The sequence below is a fragment of the Peromyscus californicus genome, unplaced genomic scaffold (assembly GCF_007827085.1).
Source record: "Peromyscus californicus insignis strain IS unplaced genomic scaffold, ASM782708v3 Scaffold_24__1_contigs__length_46423439, whole genome shotgun sequence".
Classification (NCBI taxonomy): domain Eukaryota; kingdom Metazoa; phylum Chordata; class Mammalia; order Rodentia; family Cricetidae; genus Peromyscus; species Peromyscus californicus.
The window spans coordinates 27,190,640-27,205,494 of NW_026294535.1; the positions used below are offsets into that span (position 1 = coordinate 27,190,640).

The following is a 14,855-nucleotide window of genomic DNA, read 5'->3' on the forward strand; positions in this document are numbered from 1 at the left end:
TATGCTGGCACTGGTGGGTGGGAGGGGAAACCCTTATGGAGAATAAGTACGTGAATATGATTAGCAAGATCTTGTTTCAAATGCCTGGCTGAGACACTTCTATCAGGAGGCTGTCCTGTGACAGCAATGATCCAGGTTATTTATGCACAATAAGCAAGGTTTCATATTGATATCCAACCACATCTTGCAATAATTTAACACAGCAAACCCCAAATACTGCCTGGGGATTACTCTCTGCTCACATCATTGGAAATACTAACATGAAAGGTACTAGAGCAAGATGAATGCTACAATAGTATAAGCCAAAGATGAATATTGTTTGATTCTACAGTCCCAGAGGATCAAAAAGAGATAGGAAAAGGGAGCAAAAGACATATGGATCGAGACTTCCTCTCGTCTTTGTCCTGTGCAGAGCTTTCTTTATGAGAAACAGCTCATCATCCAAACCATACCATGCTGTAGAAATGTATCTCTGGCATATGAGTACCTGGTGGATTTAGATTCAGAAAGCACTATTCTCAAAACGGTGGACTCATTACTCTTTCCAAGCCAAACTGACATGAAAAATTGAGCCATATTTGCCTCAGCCATCTCTCTAAACTTTCTCATTCCAAAGCTGTTCCCTAAAACATCACAGACAACCCCATAAAACACCTTGTCACAGGACATTCACATAGAGAATAAAAACAAATCTGTACTTAGCACCATCTGTGTGTGGGGGGAAACAAAGAGATCACTGGGCAGGGGTACTTCTTTTCAACTTACAGAACACCATATGAAGTCCTTTCTGAAAACCCCCACTGACAGAAAATATGATGTGCTCTCTGGCTTAATGCTTAGAGATTTTTGAGGAGACTATGTGATATAAATATATGTCAGTGGGAAACTGAATGTAGAAATATTAAATGTGGACATTTCCTCAGGTGTGCGTGTAAGATAAGTGGCAAGGTTGACATTTAAAATTTCACCACAAAAACCTTCACATCTAGTGAAAAGTGATGGCACTGACTGTTGAGCCATTACAGGGGCCTGGTTTGTGAAGTATGAAACAGTTAACAGCCATTCCCACAGTTTAGTTGTAACATCCATATACAGGAGCAGCTGTTCCCAGATAGAAGAAGAAAGAAAGAGAGAGAGAGAGAGAGAGAGAGAGAGAGAGAGAGAGAGAGAGAGAGAGAGAGAGAGAGAGAGAGAGAGAGAGAAGAAAGGCAGGCAGGCAAGCAAGGCAAGGCTAGAGAGCACAGGCCTGTGCTTGCAGAGTGCTTTCAACATCAAAGGGGGAAGTGCATCTATGTAGGTAATTCCAAAGCAGCAAATGAAAGCATACAGAAAATTTCCCCAGGAGACCCTTCCATCTTCATTACACATGTAAGATAAGGTCACCTTGGAAGAAGTTCAACAAGACTCCATGAAAGACTCAGTGGATCGCATGCTGACCTTTAGGATATCCCAGACTCCCAGTCAGTAGTAATACCCACAACTGAGGCTATTACTTTTCCCAGTTAAATTTCAAAACTGGTACTCAACAGTTCAGTTTTACAAGGAAAATCATTTCGAGAAAGAAGAAATTAAAATTCTAAGCAAATACATTTTAAAAAGGAATTAGTCTAGGAAATGGAAGAGCACCACGAATCCCTCACCAGCAACCAGGACTCACCTAGTAAGTCAGTGTAAAGTGCCTGTTCCAGATCACCTAGCATGGTGAGGATCACATCCTCATCCAGGTGAGCGGTCCCTTCCCGCAGGCAGCTTTCTCCCTCCTCAGCGGCCCAACTTCGGCTTATGCTGCTTGGCTTGGAGGACCCAGTTTCATCTTCAGATCTGCTGTCTTCATCACTCTCACCTTCCAGCCCTCTTCGTGCAGACCAGTCCTCCAAGTCATCAGCACAGGACTGGCTGCCTCCTGCAGGCAAGAGGCTCCAGGCTCCTGAGCTGCTGCTGCCGTGGTACAGTGACTGCACGGAGCGAGAGAGAAACCTGGAGAGCGAGCCTCTCTCTGCATAGTTGGATTCTCTCTGGCTGGCCCTTGCAGCGTTTCCAAACCAGTTGGAGATGCGCACAGTGGGTCTCCTCTCCCCCTCACTGGTGAGGGAAAGGTTGGTCAAAGACTTTTGTTTCTGAAGGCAAGCTCCCTTTCTCTTTACTTCTTTACCCCGGAACACAGAGAGCTCAGCTGCCTGCTGCATGATTCTCCTGCCTTCCTCCTTTCAATCGGACCTCATATTGTCTTTTGCCACTACAATTGTAACTGTCTCCCCCCCTTTTTTTGGTTTTAATTAGCACGTGCACTTTAACAAAAGCTCAGGCTCAGACATTCACAGGAGATTGTCGAGCTGGGGTAGACACAATCATTTTCCCACAGCTGAGCTTGCCACATCACTTCACCGATCGGCAGTACTTACAAACATTTTTTTTGCGTAAATATGTCTTAAGCAGAAAAAGAGTTCACCGAAAGACTCTGCTCCAGCTGAAAAGTAGCGCAGGAAGCCAACTACGTTTTCCTGTCTTCATCCAATCGTATGTCTCAGCAGGATGGTGCGTCCACATTTCCCTCTTAATGCTTCTGTGTTCCGAAATGCAAGGTGGTGGTGGTGAAGCAACGCAGGATGTCTCTCGTTCCCCGCCCCACTCCCCTGCTTCTCACCAGCCCTTCCCTGATTCAGATCTGCAACCCTTTACTCTAATGAGCTGACACAGTGCAGTAAGTACGGCTTGGCTTCCGCAGCGGAGCCCAGGGACAGCAGAAAAGGAGCACAGCCCTGCTTGAGCCTCTCGTATTTTAGTATTCCACCTGCATCCTCAGATCTATGGTTCTCCCTTGCTGCTGCAGTGGATGCTGCTGGCTGCCATGGCAGCAAACATCCTGCTAAATTAAAACAGAGGCATGGCAGCAGCTGGCCAAACGAGAATGCCACAGGTTTCAGAGCCAAAGCCTGAATGAGCTGCTGGACGAGGATCCTCTGCCCATCTAAAGGACTCTCAGCCACCCAGCCTCCCACTCGGGAACGCACATGCTCTCACACACACTCTTAACACAGCACAGCTCTTCCTGATACCGAGAGTGACAGACTAATTCTCTATAGCTGCAGGCAGCTGAAGCAGGCAGATCTGCCTTCTGAATGTAGGGATCCCTGCCGTAAAAGCACAAATCAAATTCAAGAGTGTAAAGGACCTAAAAAACGGGAGCCTGAATCCCTCTTCCCTCTGGCAGGTAACGTTTTAAAGGGAAAGATCTCATCCTACCTCTTAAAGGACAAGTTGAAATTCTTAAAATATTGAATAAAATCCTAACGTGATAATGAAAAGTAAGATTTCTTCCTTATTTCCTTCAAAAACATAGCAGAAACAACAACAAAAAACCTTAGCCAAAGTATTGTTACTCAAAGCACACACCAAAAAGTTTATAGTCCAGTGCAGACATAAAATGGTGTTGAAGTAAAATACACAATATACATTATTTTTGTATACCAAGCAGTTTCTTAAGTCAACCCATAGCCTATCACAGTAAATTAATTCTTAATATTACACACATTGATAAAAAACTTAAAAGATACATATTTTATTTTTATTTGATATTGTGTGTGTATACTACACTATTAGGATGAAATCCCAAGATTTAGGAAAATTCATTTTCACAAAGCAAATATGTGGTATAATAGAAATCATGTATAGCATGGATGATTAAGAAGGGTATTAAAGACCAAAACTTCTGAAGATTTTCTGTTCCCAAATATCACATATTAAAATGGGGGCATGGAAAAACAATCCATCAAGATAGTAAACTGTGCCAGTCAAATCGCATGAAGTTGTCACTGTCTTCAGAGATGACAAAACTGAGTTTCTACTTTCAATTATAAATCTCAGTGGGGAGAAATGTCTTATTTCCAAGCTATATAAAACAGAGCGATAATATGCAATGCCTATTCTGTTCCACATAATGACAACATTCTCTGAAAAGGTAATGCCTTTTCATGGCCCTGTTCACTGCAGTTCATACTTAGATCCAAGTTACCAATGTGCAAGATTAGATGTAAAGAAAAACTGTGATCAAAATGATGTCAACCAGCAGTCAATTGTGAATGCTGATTCTCAATTTTCACACTTTAAACATTGTGTTTTTATAATACACATTTAAATAAAATTAATGCACATAAATAATTACTGAAGTGGATCATTATGCTTCAAAAACAATTTCTTTTTTTTTTAAGTTGTTTCTTCTTTTCAAGATATTGTAACCAAGTCTGCTTCCAGACTATGAGAACACAATGTAATTCCTAAGATGGAAACATTCTGTTTCTATGACCCATGTTACACACACACATTGTTTGACATATGGTAATGTATCCTGAGGCCTCACTGATACACAAGAAAGGGAACCCTAACACTTTATAGGTCAAAAAACTGAACTTTTGCATGTATACATGAAAGCAGTAATTAGACCCTTCCCGTTCAAAAGGGTATTTATATGCCAATCACCTTAAACAGTGATTTTCCAGTTTCTGCTAAGAACCATTAGAAGGACTTATTAAAGCACCATTTCCAAGGCACCAGCCCCACAACTGTTCATTTAGTAGGTCTGAGAAGGTCGTGACATTGCTTTTCTAATATTTTCCCAAGTACTTCTGGCTCTGGGAGCCCACTTCTGTGAGCTACAAGGCTGAGATTAGGGGTTTCTAATTGAGGATGACTTTTGTTCCCTAAGAGACATATGTGGTTCCAATGGGAGAGGGTAACATCTAAGGGCCAATGGTGCTGTTAAACATCTTACAATGACAGGTCCAAAGCCCACGAAAAGGAATTATGCACTCTCTAATGTCAGCAGTGTCAAGGTTAGGAAGCGTGGTTCAGAGTGTCTTTCAAAATAAAAATGCACTTTCCTGTCATTAATCTCCATCCCGTATTGGTTAACAGCTCTTGCTTAGGTATATTTTAGTCTCAGACCGACGGCAAGACCACAGCCTGGCATATATTGATCTTAGGACAGAGAACAGAGATGAACAATCTAAACAATGGATCCCAGCACTTCTGTTCAAGAACGGCCCGTGTCATTTTTCTACTTCAATTTAATTTATCAAATGAAATGGCATGTTCCATGCTAATTTCCCTGGGCCAGAAATACAGCAGCACTCTCCTCACAGGGTGAAGACAGTACAAGTGGATTAAATTCAATGAAACCAAGGAAGGAAGAAACTGTAGACAAATACCATAAATATTTCGGAAAGATATCCCAACAAAGGAAACACTGAGAAGGGGGTGGTCATTTTTTTTTTGTATTTATTTAAAGATTTTTATAACAAGCTTATAATTTCAGTAGATTTGCCCCTGGAACTACTAGATGTAAATTTACCCTGACAGCTGTAAGGAGCCCACTTACATCACTACAGGCATCCATCCCTGCTTTGTTGAGTGTGTATAACACAAGGCTATTTTTATTTCTCTGGAATCACACAGAGAAATGCGTGTTATACAAGGTGGAGGAAAAGCTCCCAGGCAAAGAGAAGGAAAACAATCCCCTGCAGAAATGCGACTCATTCTAATTTTGTCGATATGTAAAATAAAACACATCCACTGTAACCTCCTGGCGGGGGCGGGGGAATGCTCTTAGGTCTTTAGTTAGCATTCCTTCCCTATTTGGCTATTTGACTAGAAGACGTAAGCTGATGTGAATCACCTGAGCTTGACATTGTTAGACTCTACAAACATTCAAGAAATAGCAAGTTCTGGTGACCATTTGCAAAGGCCTTACATGTCAGCTATTCCTTATTCTCTAATGTAAAGTGTACGTAATCATTACCTTACACTTTGGTGAAACCTATATGCTTGGTTCTAAAATCATCAACTTATTTCAATATTACTTCTTAGAAAACAGGATAGCGTTTTATCTTTTTTTTTACAATCAAATATTTATTCCAGTTAAAGGTTAAAAACTGCATTGAACAAATGTACACAGAGTAGATTCATGTGGGAGCAAAGAGTCTTATGCATAAAGGGGAAAAAAAGGCAAATGTGATCTTAAGTAGAAAGCACAATCTAAAACCATCCTACAATGGGATGAACATTTAATCTCAACTATATTTGATCTCTTGGCACTTAAAAGAAATGGCCTCAGAGAATAAATTCTCCCTGTCAAAGAAGGTAAAAATACAAACAAAGTGAAAGCCATGAATGTACAAGATAAATTCACCCAGAAATGTAATACCAAGATCATAACATGAATCTTAGAGGAAGTGCTTTGAACAATAAGCTGACTTATTCATTGCTGTGGACTGTACAGTGTATAATAATAATTTTTAGAACCCCCATTATCAGATCAGGTAAAGGCCATGAAGCTTTCTCCAAAAGAATATGATAAAGAAAAGGAAATTTCAGTGCTGTTCTCACAATTTTGCAGAATATTAAAGTTACAGAGATTCTTCAATGACAAAGTAAGGCCTCTCATTTCTAATGCTTATCTTCACACCTAAATTTAATTAATTAATTTATTTATTTTTACAACTTTTTCTTGGAAAAGACGTTTTAATCACTACTAGTAAGCTATTACATCAAGGAAAATTTAAACAGCTAAGCCTCTTTCTTTGCAAATTCCTCTGACCAATTTACATTGCAGTATGAACTAAGTTTGCTCCTTAGACGTCTTATAATTCTCACAGACCATACATCATGTGGTTAATGGAACAAAGATGGATTTGACAATGTTTTAATTAGCAGAAAAGGAATTCCTCTCCCGTGGGGAACATATCAACTTTTACAGAGGAAGGAAGAGGTAGTCTTATATGTCATATTAAAAAAATAAGTGATAATAGAATCAAAACTATTTTCTTTTTCCATCCAAGTCTATACTCGTTACCATCCTCATTGCTGAGACGAAATATGAAACAAGAAAACAACTTAAGGATGGAAAAGTGCAGTTTGGTCCTCCGTTGGAGGAAGGCATTCCAACAGGAGCAATTGAAATGGCAAGAGCTGGAGCAAACTAGTCATACAGACTTTGACAGTCAAGCATAGAGAATAGGAAGTAGACTTGACTATGCAACTGAAAGGCCTGCCCCTAGTGACCCATATCCTCTGTCAAGGCTCCACCTCCTCAAGGTCACACAACCTCCCTGAGTAGAACTATCAGCAGGGAACATGTATTCAAACATCTGAGCCTCATGGGGGGAAGTATCAACTTGCAAACCGCAAAACAGTTAATGCTTTCATTAAGTGCTAACCACTCTACATCACCATGAGCTCTATTGACTGGAATGTCTTCCAAAGGCCATTGTATCCCTCCTCTTCCCAGCATGCTGTATACATCTAAATATTGTTAGGGCTCTGTGGTGGTGTGAAAGAAAATGCCCCCCAAAGGGAGTGGCACTATTAGGTGGTGTGGCTATGCTGGAGTAGGTGTGGTCTTGCTAAAGGAAGTGTGTTACCGTGGGGGCGGGCTTTGAGGTCTCTTTCTCAAGTTTCACTCAGTGTGACAGTCAGTTCTCTTCCTGTTACCTTCTGATCAAGTGTAGCCAGCACCAGGTCTGCTTGCACTCCGCCATGCTCCGTGACATGATGATAATGGACTGAACCTCTGAACTGTAAGCTGCCACCTCAATTAAACGTTTTCTTTGTAAGAGTTGCCATGGTCATGGTGTCTCTTCACAGCAATAGAAACCCTAAGATGAGCTCTTCCTCATCAAGGGTCCCATTTACATAATATGTGCATTTTATTTATTTCACAGACAGTAATTGGGTGGGAATTATGAACCAACTACTGGGATACAGCAGTTAATAAAATAGACAAAAAATAGACATGAAAAGAAAGGGGCTCTAATCAAGATATATCTTGAAAATATAATTATTTTACTTTTTTTAAACTACTCACATTAATTCTTTGTTTTGTTTGTAGTGTTAGAAATTCAATTTATGGATTACCACTTGATAGGCTAGTATTCTCTTACTGAGTTATATTACCAGAACAGCACTTTAGTCCTATGGAAAGGGGTATACAGTGTCATCAGTATTATTGAGCTTCTGAATTTCTGAGCTGAGACAAAAACAGGAAAATAACAAATACTGAGAAATATATCAAAAGCTTACTCCCACTTTCCTGAGTTCAGAGAGCAAGCAATTCACATAGGGTCAGTCACATAGTATAACGGACTAGACCTTAGGTGTTAGAGGATATATGGAGTCACAAAGGAGTATAAGTTTCAGGTCTGAGCAACTAGAGGCATGCACTACCATTAACCAAAATGGAGAAGATCCAAACAAAGGGAGTCGGAAGGCAGTTTTAGGGTTTGTTTCAAATATAGCAAATTGGAAGTATCTCTGAGATATTTAAGTGGAGATATGTAAGGAACTGGACACTTGAGTCAGGTTGCAAGGGAGAAGACTAGAGAGAAACATTTGTGAGCAATCACTATATGGATCATGTTTAAAACCACGAGTTACTGTTACTTACCAAGGGAGAATGTATAAACCAGTCTGGAGAAGAAAGCTGAATTGTGTCAATGATAAGAAATTAGGATGAAAAGACATAACTAGAAAAGATTACCAGGAAAGAATGAACAGTGAGGGTTGGGGGGGGGGGAATAAATGGCATTTTGAGATCAAGCCTGAAACTTTCTTTCCTAAGGGGATTCTTTTCTAAGAGGGCAGATATCTGGTCAGAGGTGAATAAGATGAACCCTGAGGCCTAATCCTCGGATTTCGCCAGGTCTCCAATTATACCAACTCCAATTAAGAGCAATTTCAGTGCAGACATGAAGTGAAAAAGCTGGTCAGCGTAACCTCGGGCAACAATGAGGAAGGATTAGTGGCCGGTTTGAAGGCTTCTCAGAGAAGGACAAAAGAACTACATCATGGCTGTGTTGGAAGGCAAAGGGCAAGCTGTTTGTATTACACCGAAGTTATCACTTTGTGGTCTAAAGAGATGGTTTGGTAGAGAGGGGATATATATATATATATATATACACACACACACACAGCAGTCTAAGAAAAGCAAAGGAAATAGGTACTAAGTAAATGCTCTGAGTGGGTAGATATGGAAGCAGAGTTCACAGACTTCCTTTCTCTTCATCCCATTCAGTAAGGTTACATCAAGTTTAAAAGGTAAAAGGACTAGGACAGGCAGTGTTGGAGTTTTGAGAGGAAAGGAGTAATATTTTCATTTGAGAGACTGAGAAGAATTAGGAAACCACAATGTTTACTGGGGCTGCTAGAAACTCCTAAGACTGAACTGATTAGTACAGAGTGAGTCACCCCAACCAGCATGTAGATTTCATCTCCTTCATTCATTATTGATATGGAATAGGCGAAGAATAGAATAAAACGATAGTTGTTGTTCTGGTGAATTGGGAAATGATAAAGGAATTAGGGATGTGGGGGGAATGGGGAGAACAATTCTTCAGTTACCACAATTACTAAGCTGATCAAAAGGGAGGTAGTTTGATAAAGGGCAATAAGAAAGCATGAGGTTCATAAAATGGAAATCCCAGCAGAATTGTTGTGGAATCAGGAAACAGTGGGAAGAGTACTGTAAACACAGGGAACTTCAAGCAGTAAGAATAGGATTTATAGGGCTGAGGAGATGGTTCGGGTGTTAAGAGCACTGGCTGCTCTTCTAGAGGACCAGAGTTCAACTATGGTGTCCGATGGTGGCTCACAACAAGATGTTATGTCAGTTCTAGGAGCTCTGTCATCGTTTTCTGACCCCTGTGGGCACCAGGGACACATATCATATACAAGCATACATAGTGAACAAAACATCCATTCATATAAAGTAATTTAAAAAAAGAGAACAGGATTCATGGCAAAGATGCTGTAGAGAAGTTATATTTCCTGATGATGCCCAGGCCTAGGCACTGACTATGAGAAGGGGTTGTGAGAAAAGGTCCCTGGAAGAGGCTAAATTCTTGGGAGAACCATTTATTCAAACTCTTCAAATACCATAAATGAAGGCATGGATTGCCTTGGAGGGAGGAAGAGTGATCCAGAATGTAAAGCTGATTTCAAACAGATAATGGTAAAAATGACATCATAGCACAGGACTCATTTCAGCGTCTATTTTCTGTTTCCTCTCCTTCCTCAAATCTGTGACCCATATTTCTACAAAATACTTGCCCATCTAATAAATCCATTACATTACTGTACTAATATCTGGTTTATATTACATTTTCAAAGATTCTATTAAAACACCAGAACATTAAATAGAACTACTAATTTCAAATATATAAAAAGATTAAATATAGACAGAATAAGAAGCTGTAAAATTAACTACGGATTATTTATCCCATCAGAGCTACTCATGGATATATTAACTTCAGAAAACAGTGTTTCTTGGTGAAACAGTGATTACAATTCAAATTCCACTCAAATTCACTTCCAACTATAGACTGGAGCACTGTACTGCATAGTCATAATGCAGATGTTCATGCACATTTGATATGGTAATTGAAGCTTCTTCACACCATCGTTTATAAAATGTCTTGTCACAACACAGGGACAGAGCATCATCTTGACACTTCTCTTGAATGTCTGAGGTCTATAAATACATCACCAGAGCTATATCTTCACATCATAATTCATCCTCCTTCCCTGCACTGGCCCTGTGTTGACTTTGCCATCTGAAGTCACAGATGCCCAACAGTCTCAACCATTTTCATTCCCACAGTGACACCTGGAGTGTTGCTTTGTCATTTCTGTCATGACTCAGTGACAGGTATCTCAGGAAGGGCTCATGCTTGCTGAATTGAATTTCATGGCTATAAAAGTGTTGGCATTTCTTAACCTCCCCAGTTGTGATTTTGCTACTTTTTTTGAGTTTCAAAATGGGATTTAGAAGTCTTGAAGTAATACAGAAATGTTTAAAACTCAAATTGGTCCCTAGTTTTTGCCTTTGGACTTGGCAGTGAACATATGAAGGCTAACCCAAAGATTTGTTGAAAAAACAGACACTGTGCCTCTAATCACAACCCTATCAAATTTTCTTAAATTCTCTCTCCAATTAATGACAATATAGTTTTCTAAGAAGTTACTTGGGTCTCATAAATGAGCAAAAATGACTATATTATACATAATACATACACATAAAATTATGTGAAAGGTTTTCCATATAACCCTAGGCTTGTCTGAATCGATGGAAAAATACTCGACTCAAGGGGAAAATCCATTTTTATGCAGTTAAAAATCTGATAATTGTACCTGGGCGATTTGAAACTTTTCTTCTATCACCTACATTTGTACAAGGAAACATCTTCCCAACCAGATTTTCCCCAAGATGTGCACTATAGAAATATTATAAGCATCACAGAATTAAACATAGGACAGGATTGAATGAGTTCTAAACTTCACAGTTAGGCTTACTCTTTAGTAGATCTCTAATCTCCATACATATCCAAGGACTACTCTACTAACCACAGAAGTTCCCTAGAGGCAAAATGACTTAAAGCAAATTCCACTTCCAGGTTCTGAAAGAACCACCACTCTTTTCACTCTTTTCAGAGCAACATATGATCACCCTCACCGGAACAGGCAAATATGTGAGAAACTCTGAACCTTGAAATATACGGAGTCCACTTTTACAAAAAACACAGAGCAAATATGACCTAACAAAATAGACTGTTTATTATGAAAAAACTTCAGGTTTGACTTTTGCATTAATCAGCTGCACACTTACCAGATATCTCTTCTAGGCACTGCTTAGCCGTCTTATTATATGAAGAGTCTATCTTTGTGGGGCTGGTACAGGAGTCAGCAGATGGTAAAGAGGTGCCTTCATTTTCTGAATGTGCTCTGAAGTTAATCAAGAAGACAAAGACAACAACTGTGATCATTAATGACTCATTAAAGTAGTTCTTTAGTGTATGGAGAAATCAGTTCATTTTAAGTTTTCCATCAAGGTTGATAACTCTTTCCTCTGACTGAGATGCTCCACAGATATCCCTCTGTATGAGAATTTTAGAACTTATTTTATATATGTCACCCAAGTATAAGTAAGATGTTGACTCAGATCTGGATTTTTCTGCATTTGAAAACCTGAATGTACCGATAGTTGATTGCATTGGTTGAAATAAACAAAAGCATGTCCATTTTATATAACATCTGATCATATAATGCTTTTGTAAGCATAGCAAATCATTGAAACCACACCTGAAACTCTTTTTAATGCCTACCTTAAAAAATGTATCCTAAAATATAATACATAAGATTAAGTAACAAATAGGCAGTAAACTATAACTGTAACCATAATGATTTAGTTACAAAGGACTCTGGAACATTAAAGACAACCAGAAACAAATCCTTTCACTGATATTTCATATGTTTGTATTTGTGTGCATGTAAATAGTGTATAGCATGTATGAGATTAAAAAGTAAAGTTTTGTTTAATAAAATGGAAAGCATTCAACAAAGGAATCATGCACTTTAGATATTCCAATCTTACTTTATGCAGTTTCTCTCCTCTATACACAGGTGAACATTTTAGGAATCTCTTGATACAGATATAAAATGTACACATATTTGATTCAAAAGCTCATGTTTGAGAAAGTCACAGCATGAACCACTGAGACACAGGAGTCAAGTTAGTACAATACTGGGTGCCGCTGGACTATGTTGTTGGTAAGGGATTGCAGTTCCTTACTCAAAATTTCATTTACAGTACTGAGTCTGAAGCATGGCCAGTCATCCATAATTATGTCTTACTTTAAGAACATCTATAGAAATATTCGTCTGTGCAACAAATTTCAGTATACTTTTGAGTCAATTTTGACTGATCTATGATTTTTTTTCCTAAATCTTGACTTTGAGAAAAATAAAATATAAGCAATGACATCAGAACTAGTTGACATTTGCCCATCACCTTGGGGCACGGAAGCAATCTCAGTACGTCAGAGGTAGAGACAAGAGCATTAAGAGTCTAAAGCTAGTCTGGGATCTCTGGTAGCACTAAGGTTGGGTGGTTTTAGTAGGAGCCGGGAGAGGAGAGGATGGGAGAGGAAAGACGGGATGGGGAGATGGCAAGACGGCTCAGTCTGGCAAGTGCTTGCCACACAAGTATGACTTGTGTTTGGATCCCCAACACACACATCAATATCTACATGCAGTGATATGTCTAAAATGGCAGAGCAAAGAAGGGAGAGGTAGGCAGATCACCGGAGCTCACTGGCCAGCCAATACAGCTGAATTGGTGACCTCCATGTTCAGTTGGAGACCCTGTCTCTAAATATAAAGTGGGCAGCAGTCAAGTACCTGACCTTAACCTCTGACTTCCATATAGGGGCATCCATATTCACTCATGCACAGAACAGACGAACATCTATTTATGTTTCAGACATATATAACACCACATGTGTGTGTGTGTGTGTGCATATATATATATATGCACACACACACACACAAGATATGATTGTTACTGAATTGGCTGATATAAAAATTTAAAAAAACTGATTATTTTTAAAGTAATCCTTTAAAGCTATGTTTCATCCTTGGATGGATGTGTCATAAACACGAAGTGAGACTCGAAAAAGAAACAAAGAAATAATTTCTATGTCAAGCCATGCTGACCTCCATTAATTTCTGGCAGAGGAGCCCTACTCTGTTTTACCTTAAACAGTATAGCAAATTTAAAAGTGTCGTCGGCATTCAAATAACAGATGCTGACTTAACTGTCATCTTTCTCCTTCACTTTGTTTGATATATTGGGGACATGTTGAACATCAGACCTTTCATTTCTTCCAGAATCTCTGGCCTTCACTTTACAACCCAAACTCCATTTTGCTTCCTAGTATCGTTGGATTCTAAAACTTCCATCTTTGCATTGCTACCTTTGAGAAAAGGCAAATCACTAAATGTTGCAGCTATAGTTAGTTGGAGAATCAGAAAGCAAATCTTGAGAAGGGTCGTCAAAGGCCCACCCTAAGATTCTTTTGTTTTTCATCTAACAGTCTTCTTAGATGGTCTCAGTCATATTCATTGAATTAAGTATTATATGTCCACATGTGATAGCCATTCTTGGTTGTGAACTTGACTTACTTTGGGGGAGGGAACCTCAACTGAAGAAATGCCTACATCACACTAGCCTAGCTTATGGGACATCTTTTTGATTATTAATTGATATAGGAGAGCCAAGTTCACTGTGCACAGTACCATCCCTAGGCAAGTGGATCCGGGCTGTTTTAGAAAGGTAGGTGAACATGAGCCTATATCAAACCAATATGCAACCTTCCTCTAAGGTAGTGGTTCTCAACCTTCTTAATGCTGTAACCCTTTAATATAGTTACTCATATTATGGTAACCCTTAACCATAAAATTATTTTTACTGTTACTTCATAACTATAATGTTGCTACTGTTATGAATTATATTGTAAATATCTGTGTTTTCCGATGGTCTTATGGGACTCTGTGAAAGGGTAAATGGGTCACGACCCATAGGTTGAGAATCAGTGCTCTAAGATCCCATATACTGTAAATGATTGAGATCCTGCTCTGAGTTTCCTCAATTATGGATTATGACCAGAAAGGATAAACCAAATAAATCCTTTGTTTTCCATGTTGTATTTAGCCATGGTGTTTTATCAATGAAGCAGAAATAAAAGTAGGATGCCTCATAGAGCTTCAAAAACTCCAACACACTACCTTCTTTTAAAATCTGATTATCACTTCGTATTTCCTTTTGGTTGTTACACACACACACACACACACACACACACACACACACACACACACACACACATACACACATACATACACATACTTTAAAGTCATCATGCGTAGAATTGAACTCACAATCTACTCCTTGTCCCAAAAGCCCTTGGTGGCAGTCTTCATTGAGTCTACTGAGCCTGTAAGCAATGGATGGCTTGATTCCTACCTGCTTGCTG

General features: G+C 39.2%; 1 protein-coding gene across 7 annotated transcripts in view; it reads right to left on the minus strand.

The window, feature by feature from the left end:
- Window positions 1-14,855, minus strand: part of Nav3 (neuron navigator 3) — a 775,186-nt gene that overhangs the window by 151,523 nt on the left and 608,808 nt on the right. For all 7 annotated transcript variants that reach the window (XM_052753308.1, XM_052753309.1, XM_052753306.1 and 4 more), the window contains one exon: window positions 11,654-11,769. In XM_052753308.1, the coding sequence (XP_052609268.1) occupies window positions 11,654-11,769 (116 nt within the window). The remainder of the gene's footprint in view (window positions 1-11,653; window positions 11,770-14,855) is intronic.